Source organism: Passer montanus, unplaced genomic scaffold, assembly GCF_014805655.1.
Source record: "Passer montanus isolate IOZ18808 unplaced genomic scaffold, ASM1480565v1 scaffold117, whole genome shotgun sequence".
In the NCBI taxonomy this organism is placed as follows: Eukaryota; Metazoa; Chordata; class Aves; order Passeriformes; family Passeridae; genus Passer; species Passer montanus.
In genome coordinates, this window is record NW_024358389.1 from 978,166 (window position 1) to 991,899 (window position 13,734).

Sequence of the window (13,734 nt, forward strand, 5' to 3'; positions counted from 1 at the left end):
TCAGCTCAGTTTGCCCCCCACGGTCTAATTCAGTAAAACACCCACAATTCCCAGATGAAGCAAGGCGGGACTGCAGAGCAGCACCCACGCCCCAGGGAGCAGAGCAGTCCCCATCCAAGGGTGCCATCTGCTGACCACAGTTTATTTCCTTACTCCGGGTGTCACTTCCATTCTCTGTTCTGGATTAAGGAGGTGACTAAACCCAAATTCAGCACTGCAGCCTGACAGAGTCATGTCAGATTTTGAAGTAAGTTGTTTGGTCTTTTTCATCGATCCTCAACATGTGTGGATCAAAACTGTGTGGCATCTTTTCCAGTTTGGAAAGGCTGAGCCTCAGGGGAAACTCTTCACATGTCCCAGATCACCTGTACTTTGGATTAATTGCAAGAGAAAATACTATTCTGGTTTTCCTGATGTGCTAATTCCATGATATTCTCAGGAGTGAGGCTCTGTGGTCTCCCACATTGCCAGCCCCACTGCAGGCAGGGTGGGAATGCCATGGAGTAATTTCAGGTGAAACAGAGGATTCATTTTATTTCACATTCTATTCTGTACATCTCTCTCTAATTCCATCTTGGTGTGATAGGTCACAGACACCAGTTTGCTAAACTGAAAATTCAATCTGAAATTGATCTCTGGTGAGATCTGCAGGATGTCATCAGTGCTTTTATAATTTGGGAGCTTTTTTCAAGTTAGGGCCTCAGTTTTTGTCTGATGCTTCAAGCTCATCCCCCTCCCCAGCAGCAGGGCTGACCCCAGACTGCAGCTATGGATAGTGGCTGTAACCAGAATATTTGGGGAGAGCCAAACCTTGTGGTCGCTAGAAAATCCAATTTTCAGTGATTTCTTTCCCCAAATAGTTGGAAATGACAGGATTTCTACAGAAGTAAGAGTCTGAGGAAGGAAGAGGGTAAAGTATAAAGAGAGATGGGGAAAAGGAAAGGATCAGGTGCTGAGCAGAGCCAAGGCTGAGCCACAAGGAGGAGCCCGAATCCTGCTCAGTCAGGAATGAGGTCGGGAGGTACCAGGGAAGCTGGAGTGCAACAATTCCTTATTGCTGCAGCCTTCCAAATGACACAAACAGGGCAAAACACATCCCTTCCTGTCTGTCCCAGGACAGCTGAACTCTGCTTCATGCGGTGTCCCTGACCTCACCAGGATGAGCAGCAGGGCCCGGGCAGAAGGGTTTAGCCTTCACCTAGGTAAGGAAACAGCCGCAGCATTTCTGGGACAGCCTGTGCCCACTCACTTCATGCCTCTTCCCAAATCTTCCTCCTCGATCTCACCCCTCAGTCATGGACTAGAACAAGACAAAGCAAACCCTCTACACCCAGCAGCTGCCACGGGAGCACTCCCCAGTCTGTGCCCCTTACCAGCATGAGCAATAGGAGAATCTGCAACAGCCAACTGCACCTTTCCCTGTTGGATACACAGTTTGGCAGAAAGTTACTGAGACTTTTGAGAAAGACTATTCCTGCCAGGTCAATTTTTAGGGCTGGTAGTTTTAAATAATCATTTGAATCTTTTGAGTGCTGTTACAACCTCATAGTGAAAATATGTTCTATAGCTAAGATAAATATCTTAATAGTATTAATGCTGGGAACAACAAGAAATCTTTGCACTGCTGCCTATTGAGACAAGACCACTGATACAGGACTGCACCTCAGATCATGAGAAAATCAGTATCTAATATTCATGATATCATGGGGGAAAAAGTATCTAATATTCATATATTTCCCCTGGAAATGGGCAGCTGAAGGGAACAGCTGGGCATTACTGACTCTGGACTGGAGGGTTTTTTTCTTTAGAAGATGGATGACTTCATGAAAGCCTCACATCTCCCACAGGCTGAAGCTGTTTGGTCACTAAGCTGTTTGACAGCTGATAGGACACACTGGACTTGAGAATGCACAGGTTTGAGGATCCACGGGCTGCTGTAATTCTGCAGCCTGAGAATTACCACAGAAAGTATCTGCACAGCCCCATCCCTGCCCTGGCTTCCCATTTATTCTCTTCATGAGCAGGAAAACATAACATACTAACTACCAGGTTAGAGAGAAGTCTGAGGCAGAGCTGATCCTGCTCCACACCTACGGATTTTGGCCACACCTCACTATTATCATATGAAAAGAAAAAGAAAAAAAAACCCAAACAAGCGAAAGGAAAGCAACCCGGTATGTAGCTGATTCCAAACAACAACAGCGTGCAGGCTCATAAATGCTTCAGAATTGACCAAGAGGAAGCACGTTTCGTGATGACACAATCTTGTTGCTGTAGTCATTCATCGAAGGGAAACTCCCACAGGAAAAGGCATAAAGCTGCTCAGGGAAGGCGAAGAGGCTGCTCAGTGCTAGGCAGCCAAACCTGGGGTTCGATTCACACAGAGCTAAGCATGAGCACCAGCCAAGGCCCTTTCCAGTTTTTTTCTGGGTCCCTCAGGGGTAGTTCAGGGTGTGGTTTGGCCCAGCAAGGAACTTCTTACAGAGCATCAAGTGCAGATGGTGGTGCCAGCAGCACACATGCCTCCTTCTCCTCCAGCAGACCCTTCTGGCTGGCTGCAGGAGGGACAGCCTGGGGAGGCTTCGGCGAGCACTATGGGGAGAGCATCTTCCTGGGTGGGAATGAGAAACAGACTATGCAGAACCTGAATGAGCGCTTGGCTGCCTACCTGGACAAGGTCCGTGCCTTAGAAGCAGCCAACGCTCAGCTGGAGAGCTGCATCCTAGAGTGGCACAGGACAAAGTCTCATGGAAAGAGGCATGACTTCAACCAGTACGAGCAAAACGTCACTGACATGCAAAGACAGGTAAGTCAGAGCTGGGACTGTGTCATTCTGTGCTCTTCTAAGGAAGCGGGCTTCTCCTTTCTGCTGATGGCTTTCCTTTAGAGAAGTTAAATAAAACCTTTGCAATCCTCAGGAAGGTAGTTCCAGGACCTGGGCATAAACATTCTTTGTGGGCACAAGAAAGGCTGGAAGGGGGCGAGGGGGATTCTGCAGAGACTGGCAGAATGAAGGGATCCGTGTGCTGCCAAGTGTTCCTTTCTGTACTGAAACTGGGGTTTGAGTAACTGCAGCTGGCAGAACTTGGTCTTTTTGACTGCACAAGTCTTGAGCAAATTACAAAGCAGGAGGAGTGCAGAGCCTGCCCCTCTCTGCTGCTGTCTCCAGACAGACTGGGGCATTCCAGCTCTTTGATTCCTGCGGTAGCAGACAATGAAACTACAGGAGTTTTGGGACCAGTGAGCTTATGTAATCAGATGGAAAAATACTTCATTGTAATTAAGAAAATAGCAGTGACAAATTCCTTGTGGATGTTTTCACTATAATTAAAAGGAGAATTTCTGGTTCCTGCCAGTAGTTAATATTAATGTTCAACAGTAACTCTTTCAATCTCCCAAACTCACGTGTCTTCAAATTTAAGCATAATATTAATCTGTATTCATAATGAACATCCTTAGCACTGTAACCATCTGTGTGACTAATCAGTGTAATTAACTTTACATACCCATATGGGGCAAAACCCAAAGCTCTTCCAAAAGCAATGTTGTCGTTTGCTCTCTACTTTTTATAATACAATTACTTGGCATTCTCCTGATCCTGAGAAATTCTTTTCAAAAAGGCTTGGAAATTGTATTAATTCACATCTTTGCTGACTGGGGCCAAGGACTTAATCAAACTCCATGCTCACAGCTAAAAGTGTTGCCTCCAGGCAGTAGGTGAGGTGCTCGGACCACAGCCTGTGTATGGAGAGGCAGAACTGTCATCACCCATTTCTGTTTTAAGGATCAAGAAAGGTCACCCTCCCCAGAGCTGGCACTAGGGTACTTTTCTTTTTAACGGAAAAAGAAATAAAAACTTGTTCATCCAGAACATATATGTGTTCAGGTTGATTTGCAATTAGTAACTCAGAAGGATTTAGGAAGACAGAAAGCATAAGACTATGATGCCCTCACTTTTGAGTAGGTTGTACCCAAAGAGCTTATTTTTAACACTCACCCCTTAAACAGCTGTCCCTGGCCACAGACACCTGGAGGCTGGTGGCTGTCGTGGATGGGGAATGAAAGGCCAGGAAAGGATCATTTACAGGTGACAATTCAGTGATTGAACCCAGGATTTTTACTTTCTCTATAAAACATCGCAATTAGCAGCATGTCTGCCTGTAAAATGAGTGAAAATATAGCATCTAATTATTAACCATAATTAATTTAATTAAATGTTAATTTAAAGGGTGAAACTAATTTAGCACCTAAAATAAAATTTAGACTAAATTTAGGGTCCTATATCCAATAATCCACAATGTCTGTGATATGCTGCCTGTCTGAACTTGGAGGCATATAATCATTTGGCTTCTACATTTTTAACCACACTCTCCTGGATACCTGAATTCAGGATGAATGCCTGATGGAGCAACAAGTTTTGGGAAAAGCTTGCTCCAGCCTGACTCCATCCTAGGCCAGATACACAATGAAATAGCACCTGTTCTTCAGGTAACTGCCTCATTCAAACACCTTGTGCTGCTAAATAAGCAAAGAGATCTACAGGGCATTGCAGGAGATGGGACAAAGGGGACAAAGGACATGAGACATGAAAGGTAAAGTCAGTGCAGGAAGGCTTCTTAAAAATCTTGGTTCTGAGAAGGAATTGGAGTGTATTTCTGATACAATAACTTTAAGTGTGAGTTCTTAATGAAGCTGACGGTTTGCAGCCTGGTACTGGAGACACAGCCACGTTCATGATGGATGCAGTAAGGAATTCCATGTGCCTGTTAAGAGGTAACTGGCACATGTGAGATGCCCTGCTGGCTGCAGAGCCACTGGGGCCACACGGCAGTGGGCAAAGCACTGCCCAGTGCTCAGACTGCACAGAGTCCCACAGCAGTTCTGTACACGGCACAAAGCTGAAGAACTCGTGTTGTTTTCTCCTTGCCTTGTTCATTCTACAAGGCTGGACTCAAGAATTGCCTCTTCTTTGTCACCAAATTCCAGGCAGCCACGCGTTCAGGGCATTGTTACAGTTCTTGAGCTGGCCTTGATGGTGTCCCAGGGCAGTATCCGAGGTGCAGATAATTGTACAGGAATGCACAGTCTGTTAGCAGATTAGTTAAACATTCCACAGCACCTTCTTCTTCATTACAGAGGTGAACCTTTGACACTTGAGGAGAATTTTGTCATTTCCTTGTTTCTTTGTGATTCATTGAGGTGTGGGAAATTTACTCCAAGGTGTTGAGAGCTCTGTTAATGACTTCTGCAGGGCCACAGTGCCCCTTGGTTTGCTCTGTGGATGCTGAGGGAAGGTAGCTGGTGGGATGGCAACCACACTTCTCTTTCTTCTGTGTTAGAAAAGGACACCGTGTCCTGCATTTATGATTTCCTGATAATTATGTGTGAGTTCCTACTGGAGTTCTTTCAAAGATTTGGCATGGAATACTGAACTTTTTGCATTCAGATCTATAGTTAAAATCTATTCCATGTCATCAGGAGCACATGAGCCTTTCCAGTGAGTGCTGAGTGCACCAAAGAAATGAGATCATGCTTCATCCTGCACCTTTTAGGGCAATTTTCAAATCCCAAAGCAGAATCAGACACCTGAATCAATCACTGCATGCTGCTGGTCGATTCAGAGCAGCTGTAGGTGCATAACTGGATGGACCACAACAATCAGATGCCAGTGGTATTGTGCATACAACTCCAGCCTTGGTGAGCTGAGGGTCCTGCCAGTGAGTGGCTGCCACCATCCCCAGCTCAGCAGGGTGTTCATGCACAGGCTACTTTTTAGCATAACATTAACTCCAGTATTTTGATTGTACTCAGACACAGCTTAATGGTTCTTACTGAAATTTACCCTAAAGATGCCCAAGGCAGCTTTGTTAGCCATGCTGAACAGGATCAGAATCCGGTCTCAAAACCAGAGGAAGGCAGTGACTGTTACTCTGTGAGAGACCATGAAATTTGTGGAATGAAATTCATATCATCTACCTGGTCAGGAATAAGATGATGCCTCTGCTTCATACCCTCAAAAAAAGTAAGAAAAAGAGAAAAGTAAGATTGCAGACAAAAACTGTAAAACACCTAGGTGCATAAGGAAACTGAAATGCTTTAATTCCTATGGTCTCCTTAGTATGGGAATTCCACTATTTAGATTCTTCCTTTGAGCAGCAAAGAGGCTAAACCAGCACAAATTATTTACTGTCTAAACCAGCACAGATTATTTACTGTCAGCCCACGGCAACACCAACTCTCCTGTTGGATTCTCTGTTTTCCAGATTGAGGATAGCAAGATCACCAATGCCAGCATCCTTTTACAAATTGATAACGCTAACATGGCAACTGAAGACTTCAGGCTCAAGTAAGCTCTTCTTTGGTTTCCTCGTTAGATTTGAAAGAGGATTGAAGTAAACATTATTTTTTCTTGCTAATCCAATAGGGAAGCTATTTTTACTGAGGTTTTCTGTTGATACTGCATGAATAAAAACAACATAGAACAGGGGAAAAAACCCAAAAGCATGTAAAACCCACAAATGATTGCTGAAGAACCTTGAGTCACCCTGTTTATGATACTTAGTGCAGGTCCTGACGAGCAGGTTTGACAGCAGGCACTTGATACTTGTGACAAAAGGCACTTAAAACTGTCATCTGGGATTACAAATTATCCCCTCTAAGTGCTGCACTTCCCAGTCCAGCCCAAATCTATTTCCTGGATTTATCACCTCTTCTGTCCAGCTCTGCAGGGAACACCTCTCCTCGTGCGGCTCCTTTGGAGTCCCGTGAGCTGAGCACAGTCTGATTTCCAGTGCATTGAGAGAGAGTTCTCAGATCAACTGAAAAGACAAAATGTTTGTACAGAACACTTTCAGGCAGCTCTTTCCAAAGGAAAGGATTTTACACTTCTGTAAAATAGACTTCTTAGGAATCAGGAAGATTTATCTTATATTGAGCAGTTGGTGATCAGCTATATAAAGTTTCTCAGCTTTTGGTAATATTGTGACAAACTCAGATACCCCGAGCACTGCCAGCCTTTTATTATCAGTCAGTGGTGTCACAAAAGGAACCAGTGGAACTGCTTTGAGGGATGGGACTCAGACTGAGTTTATTGGGTGGATGGAGAAGCACCAACAGAGCCCACAAAACACAGAGTAAAGGGAGAGATGCTGAGGTGTGAAATTGCTTCCTATGCCCAAGGGAAGACAACAGCATCTCCCTTCCTTTGGCTCACTACAGACACTGCAAGAGATTAGAGGAATGTTAGTAACTGGCTGCCATCACATTTTTCCTGTTTTTCTGCAGGACTCAAAAGTTCCCATTTTGGAAAAACTAAAGCAATCAGTGCTTGCTGATAGTGTTTTCAGAGAATTCTATTCTCAAAGCTTCCACAATTAGGTGAATGTTAACCTGCAAAAAGGGAAGTGAAAAAAAGAAATTTTGTTTCCTACCATAGAGAAGTTACGAGAGAGAGAGAGAGGAAAGTGAAATGCCAAACTAATAAAACTCATTTTATTGTTAAGACTATCCAAAAATATTTAAATAACATAGGTTAGAAACAGAATTGTTTCTTTGTTTGTCCTCTCTAGTTCCTTACATAGACTAAGCCAGTCTGTTTCTCCTTGTACAAGAGCCTGAATGGGGCAGTTCTCAACGTGCAGGTTGTGTTTTCTCCCTCCTCACAAAGATACGAGGCCGAGAAGTGTCGCAGGCAGGGAGTGCAGCTGGACGTGGAGAACCTGCGCAAGGAGCTCGACGGCATGACCATTATCACCACAGATCTGGAAATGGAAATTGAAGGCTTGAGAGAAGAGCACATCCTCAGGAGGAAAGACCATGAGGAGGTAGAAAAAGTTCCACTTGGTTTAAATCTTATTGCACAAATCTTTACTACCGTGTAATTAACTGAGTAAGGCCCACAATCTGGGGTAAGTGGGATTGATGATTCAGGACCTAATCCTGTTTCTGAGGCACCAGTGAGAGTCAGGTGAAGCAAAAAGCCTGTGTCTGCTTTACCAATTACACTGGGATTTCAGAGAGAACAGATTGCTGGAGTCTCTCCCACCCATCTGTCATACACAGCTAATAATAACTGACATGTTGGACAGAAATGTTCTCAGAAAGACTTAGATATAAATACACAGAGTGCTGCTGGGTTTTAGTCATCACAGACTTTTTCCTCAGTTCTGAATATATCATTTCCCATACTCACATAAGCATGGAAGGGTTGGAGGGTGGAAGGGATCTCTTTAGGCCCCCTTGTGACCCCCCTAACCTCAAGCAGGGTAACCCAGAACAGGCTGACCTGAGCAAAACACATCTCAAATTATTGAAGGATCAAAATTAAAAAGAATGGTTGGTGAAGTCAGGTAAAATTACTCATTCTTGCATAATCCTAAACACAGTAATTAGATAATTCTCAAAAGCCACACTACTCTGAATTCTCCAAAGCTATACTCAGTGCTCTCTGTTATTCCCACATTTATAATTCCAGTGCTTGAAACATGCTGGTTTCGCTTGATCTGGTGTTGTTTGCAGCTATTACCCAACACCGGACCAAACATCCTGCTCAGTGTCTGTGGGGTTTTAAAGCAGAGAATAAAACGCAGGGGGTGCACAGTGGAAGGTGCAGCTGCCTTTGGCTGACCCTCTTCCAGCCCAGGAGGGCTCTTGGACACAGGGGAGCAGCAGAGCCATCCCTGTGTCCAGCTGATCTGCATTCCATGATGTCATACCCCAAAAGGCTCCTTTGCCTGGGCGCTTTGAAAATGGTACCAGGCACAGAAGGTTGTGCTACACAGAAAGGAATGCTACCCTACCTGCCCGACTGGTCCTGTAATTATGTTGTTTACACAGTAATTATATGCTTTAATCCAATTATTCCTTTAACAATTACATAGAACTTTTACATTACTCTCCTGTAAACTTAGTTATAGTTCCATAAATATTAACATAAAGGGTAAGAAAGATGAAATTACTGTTAGATTTTCATCAAGGTTTTGGGTTTCTAATAGATAAATAAATAAAAAATGTCAGTGCTCCTTCACTGAGTCCATTTCTTCCAGAAACATTCTATGAAAAGATCTTCTTGCATGTTTTTTATTGAGTTCTGCCTCAGGAGCAACTATGTCATTGGTTTAAGTCACATCACAGTATTATCAACATATAAATTTTTCAAATAATATTAACTAATGTATATATAACAATTACCCCCCCAAACCTCTCTGGGATTCTGTGGCTCTCTGAAAACTTTCTGCTTCCATGAACGAGTTTGTTGTTCCCTCTGACACGTGCACAGGACATGGAAGCCAATCGCTCCTCACAAGACTTCAAAGTCAATGTGAAAGTAAACGCGGCCCCTCCTGCAGACTTAGGCAAGATTCTGGCAGAAATAAGAGAAGATTACGAGGCCATAATTGAAAAGAATCGTCAAAGCCTGGACAACTGGTACAAAGAACAGGTAACAGCCAGTCCCTGCTCATTTCCAAGCCCCTGTGGCTGCAGCTGCTTGAGCAGAGTGTGAGCTTTTCTCCTGCCTCTGCTCCACAGAGTGCAGCAATGTCCCTGGCAGCAACCCCGAATCCTGAACAGATCCAGCGCAGCGAGAACGAGATCAAGGAGCTCAGGAGAACTTTGCAGTCCCTGGACATCGAGCTGCAGGCACAGATTAGTAAGGTATCTGCTGCAGACATCTTGAGCTGCTCACTCACCCCGTATATTCTCAGAGGTTGTCATGGACCAATTCTCCATTTAAATCCACAGCCTAGCATAACTTTGTTGCAGTTGTTAAAGTATGAGGGAAAGTGGAATTCAGATCATGTTCAACTTTGCCAAAATATGCAAAATAGATTCAGCAGCCGTCACCAGGAAGTGAAAAATGTATGTCTCTTCTTACAACAAAATAGGAGGAGAAGAAGAAGGGATAGCTGACTCCAGGTCTAGAAAGAAAATGTGTCCAGAAGACAGACAGAAACACAAAGAATGCAAAGTTCATATTTACAAGCCCTCTTATCAGGCATGCATTACACAAACTGTGAAAAATATTGGTGGGGAGCTTTCCCAAATATTACATAGCTCTTACACAGGTTAAAGCTCACGTCCCAGAGACCTGGAGACTTTGGAGCAATTCTGGACAGTTCATGCAGAACGGACAGGACAGACAGCAGTGGCAGGAGCAGAGCTTTGAGCAGAACGGATATGGCCGGGATAAATGACTCAGTTTTGCCTTTCATGCACACACGGCACAGCTTTGTGGTTCTGCTGCCTTCACAAGAATAGTTATGCAAATGCCTAAGTGTTTAAATTACCACAGCCTTAATTTTGCAATCTTCTAGCTAGAGACCAAATTTGCTGGTATTTCTGTGTTGTATCTACCACATAAATAATAATCATGGTCTTGCTATTATCTGCCCCATCAGAAACACATGCTGGAAGACACCTTGGCTGACACTCGGAATTATTACGCTGCTGCACTTCAAAACATGCAGCAGATCATCTCCAGGTGTGAGGAGGAGCTGAGCCAGGTTCGGCACGACATGAAGCAGCAAAACAACCAATATAAGGTTCTTCTTGGGATCAAAACACGCCTGGAAAAGGAAATTTCCACATACCGCCTGCTGCTGGAAGGCAATGCTGACGGGTAAGGCAGAGCTGCCCTGACTGGAACAGATGAAGAGTTCTCATATTTGGATTATTTATTTGTTTGTTTGTTTATGCTTAATCAAAGCTTGTGAGTCCCATACTACATCAAGGGTTGGTATTTTAATGTGATGGATCATAATAAAAAGCCAGAGCCACTTAGAGTACAGAGACACTGGTACCCATGTAATTTGGATTAACTAAATTAATATAACTTTTTATTAAAAAAAGAATAAAATTCTCCACTCCCACTGCATGGCCATCTCAGCATAGGAGAATGCTGGCCTCATTTTTGTTCTCTCATTTGATTTGTATGAAGTCAAAAAAGGAAGACCAGCAGCCTTTAGAACTGCAGCTCTCAGGCAGGCAGGACAGAGTGGCCCCAAGTGTGAGGGTATTTGTCAGAAACCAAGTTGGGATCAACCTGAGCAGCTCCAAATACACACAACCAGTGCACTTGTCCCTGGGAGCAATAGTGAATGTGCCCAGGAATGTTTCCAGTGAGAATATCTACCAAAGGGAAAGCTCACATGGTATAAAAATATCATTCTTTTTCCTTCTTTTTAAAAAAATTTATCTCATAGTGGGATGAGGTCTCCTTAGAAACAGTGAGAAGGGGAAAAATAACTTCATTAAATTAGTGTAACATTATTTTCTATTTCATTATCTTCACAGGACAGCAAGAAAATCTGAAACTAAAGGTAAAAATTCCTTACTTTGTTCTCTGTAGTGACTCTTAATTACTGTCATTTCCAATCAAATTTCACTCAGGGCAATTTTAACCTCACCTGAGTGAACTGAGGAAGGTGAGCACAGCAGGCTCACACAGGCCTTTGAGCAGCACTTCAGCAGTTGCTGCTGCTGGGAAGGGTCTCTGCAGAGCCCCAGCCCTGTCAGTCACACTCAGGGCACAGCTCAGGCTCCTGACTGAAGCTTTCTGGGACACGAGGAGGCAAAGAGACTCCCCTGGGTGACTAAAACAGCGTTAGGGCTTGGGAGCAAACTGAAAATCTGCATGTCTGGAAACTTGTATGCTGGCATGGGCATGACCTGCAGACATCCAGGATAATCTGCTGGATTTGCATTGGCTGGGCTCTCCCTGTGTTATTCATTTGCCCTGACCTGGACCAGACCCAGGGTGACTTTCTGGCAGCACATTTCACACAGAGCAATAATAAATATTGACTTTAAGGAAAACATGTAGAAAAAAGAGGCAGCAGGCAAATGACTGTAAATGAGGCTTTCCCTGCATCGCCTTGTCTCAGCATTGCTCCTTGGCTAATTAAACTTTCCTTTCTTTCAGAACACTCTGGGCTGAACCGAAAGCTCAAAGCCATTGTCCACGACAGCGTGAACGGGGAGGTGGTGTCCTCCACCATCAACGAGCTCCCCCCTCAAGCCTGAAGGAAAGCTCTGCCACGCCAGCAGCTCTCCCAGCAGCAGCTCCCCTCTGGAGCAGTGTGCCAAGGGCTGCCTCCCGTGTGTCCAACAGGGATCCTGCAGCTTCTCAAATATCTGCAGCCTAACGCTGCAAAGTGCCACACAGAGCTGGGTATAGCTGACATGGGTAGTTTAAAGAGCTTTTAGTCACCAAAATGCTGGAAAAAAAGCTGTTGAATTAAAGTGACTGGCTGAGCTAGTGGCAGATGTATTGTGCACATCTCCCCAGGGCAGGAATATCCATCTGGGATTCAGTTATCGCTCTGCAAATTAGCTATAATTTAAGGGGAATAATCTCTCAACTTTTTTCCTGGTCTTATGCCTCTCATCATATACCTCACTGCAGCCAATAAATTTTTATGCATTATTTGTTCCGGTCCTTGGAATATCTGATTTTGCTTTCCTTTAGATATGCCCAGCCCACTGTGGCAGTGCCACTGACATGGCTCAGGACAGCCAAAGCCTCATTGTTTCAGGAAGGACAATATAAGAACACAAAAAAGAAAAGAGGAGACATAAGTTACAGGGGACATTTACATGAGCAAAACTATTTAACTTCCCTATACACAACTTATCAGTCACCATTTGGAACTATTATGAGTAGGAGCGTTGCAAAGTCACTTTACCAAAAATAGTCCCCCAGAAACATTTCTTTATTCTTCAGTTTGAGAGAAATTTTCTAGCACTGTCTTTACACACTCTCCCTCAGAGTCTGTAAGTACCTTTCCAGACACTCATCCTTTCCTGATGTCCCAGGTAATTCAAAAAACCATTTCAGTTATTTGGTCTCAAATTAATGTTCACTGTCTCTGTCAAAGGGCTCTGCAGTCAGGCCGGACTGGTGTTTACAGTGCATGCTAACACCAGAGAGAGCTGTCAGCCTCAGCCAAGCTCGGGCTTCCTCCCTTTCTCAGCTCAGCCCCATGGCCGAGTCAGCAGCAGACCCTGACAGCAATGGAGCTATGCAAGATAAAATCTGGGCAAGCAAAAGAGAAATACCATTAGGATGTTTAGATGAGGAAGAGCTAAGGCAGAAGGAAGAGAGACCAAATGGAACATAATGAGTGTGTCAGGGATTTGCATTCCAAAGTCTGCGTGTCCAGGGCAGTCTCGCATTCATGGGTGACATTGTCATCATGTCCTGTCATCCCCACACACCACGGACTGTCACAAAAGGGCTCCTGTTACCTGCCTTGCTTTCAGACAGGGCTCACAAAGGAACGGGGAAATCTCAAAGGAAATGCAGATTAAACTGAACAAAGCCCACTCCTGTGGTACAATGTTCTGCTGCTGGCATGTTCCAACCAGATCCTGGTCCCCCTTTGCCCCCCGCACCCCAACTCTCCACCCTGGTTGCACAAAGAGATCCCAAAAGCATTGGATGGATTACCTAATGGTTTCTTTAAACTGGGTAAAACTTGTAATACAGGATTAGTAACTCCTGGCTAATTAAGAGTGTCCTTCCTTATGGCTTACCAGATCTAACAAGCCAGACCTGGTGTTTGCAGCATCTGGACAAAATGTGCCCAGGTCTTCTTGAACAATTTTCTGTGTTATTTAAAGATATGTTCATTTATCAGATTTACATAGCAGGGTCACATTGCTGTGACACAAATAATAATAAAAACTTCTAAGTAGCCCCTTATTTCTACATCAAAGGAAAGTATGTGCTTTGTG

General features: G+C 44.1%; 1 protein-coding gene across 1 annotated transcript; it reads left to right on the forward strand.

Annotated features, from left to right (window-relative positions):
• Positions 1 to 2,310: 2,310 nt before the first annotated feature.
• Positions 2,311 to 12,399, forward strand: KRT23 (keratin 23). Its single transcript, XM_039697268.1, has 8 exons — positions 2,311 to 2,806; positions 6,264 to 6,346; positions 7,667 to 7,823; positions 9,278 to 9,439; positions 9,529 to 9,654; positions 10,398 to 10,618; positions 11,293 to 11,318; positions 11,921 to 12,399. Exons 1-8 carry the CDS (start codon positions 2,393 to 2,395, stop codon positions 12,019 to 12,021), a joined length of 1,290 nt encoding a protein of 429 aa, XP_039553202.1. The 5' UTR covers positions 2,311 to 2,392; the 3' UTR covers positions 12,022 to 12,399.
• Positions 12,400 to 13,734: the final 1,335 nt, after the last annotated feature.

What these genes read in the sequence shown, in the direction of transcription:
- KRT23 (XM_039697268.1), top strand. Translation starts at nt 2,393, where the DNA reads ATGAGCACCAGCCAAGGCCCTTTCCAGTTTTTTTCTGGGTCCCTCAGG. An exon ending in CTGGAAGGCAATGCTGACGG is followed by an intron (nt 10,619 to 11,292) that starts GTAAGGCAGAGC and finishes TTATCTTCACAG; the next exon opens with GACAGCAAGAAAATCTGAAA. An exon ending in AAGAAAATCTGAAACTAAAG is followed by an intron (nt 11,319 to 11,920) that starts GTAAAAATTCCT and finishes CCTTTCTTTCAG; the next exon opens with AACACTCTGGGCTGAACCGA.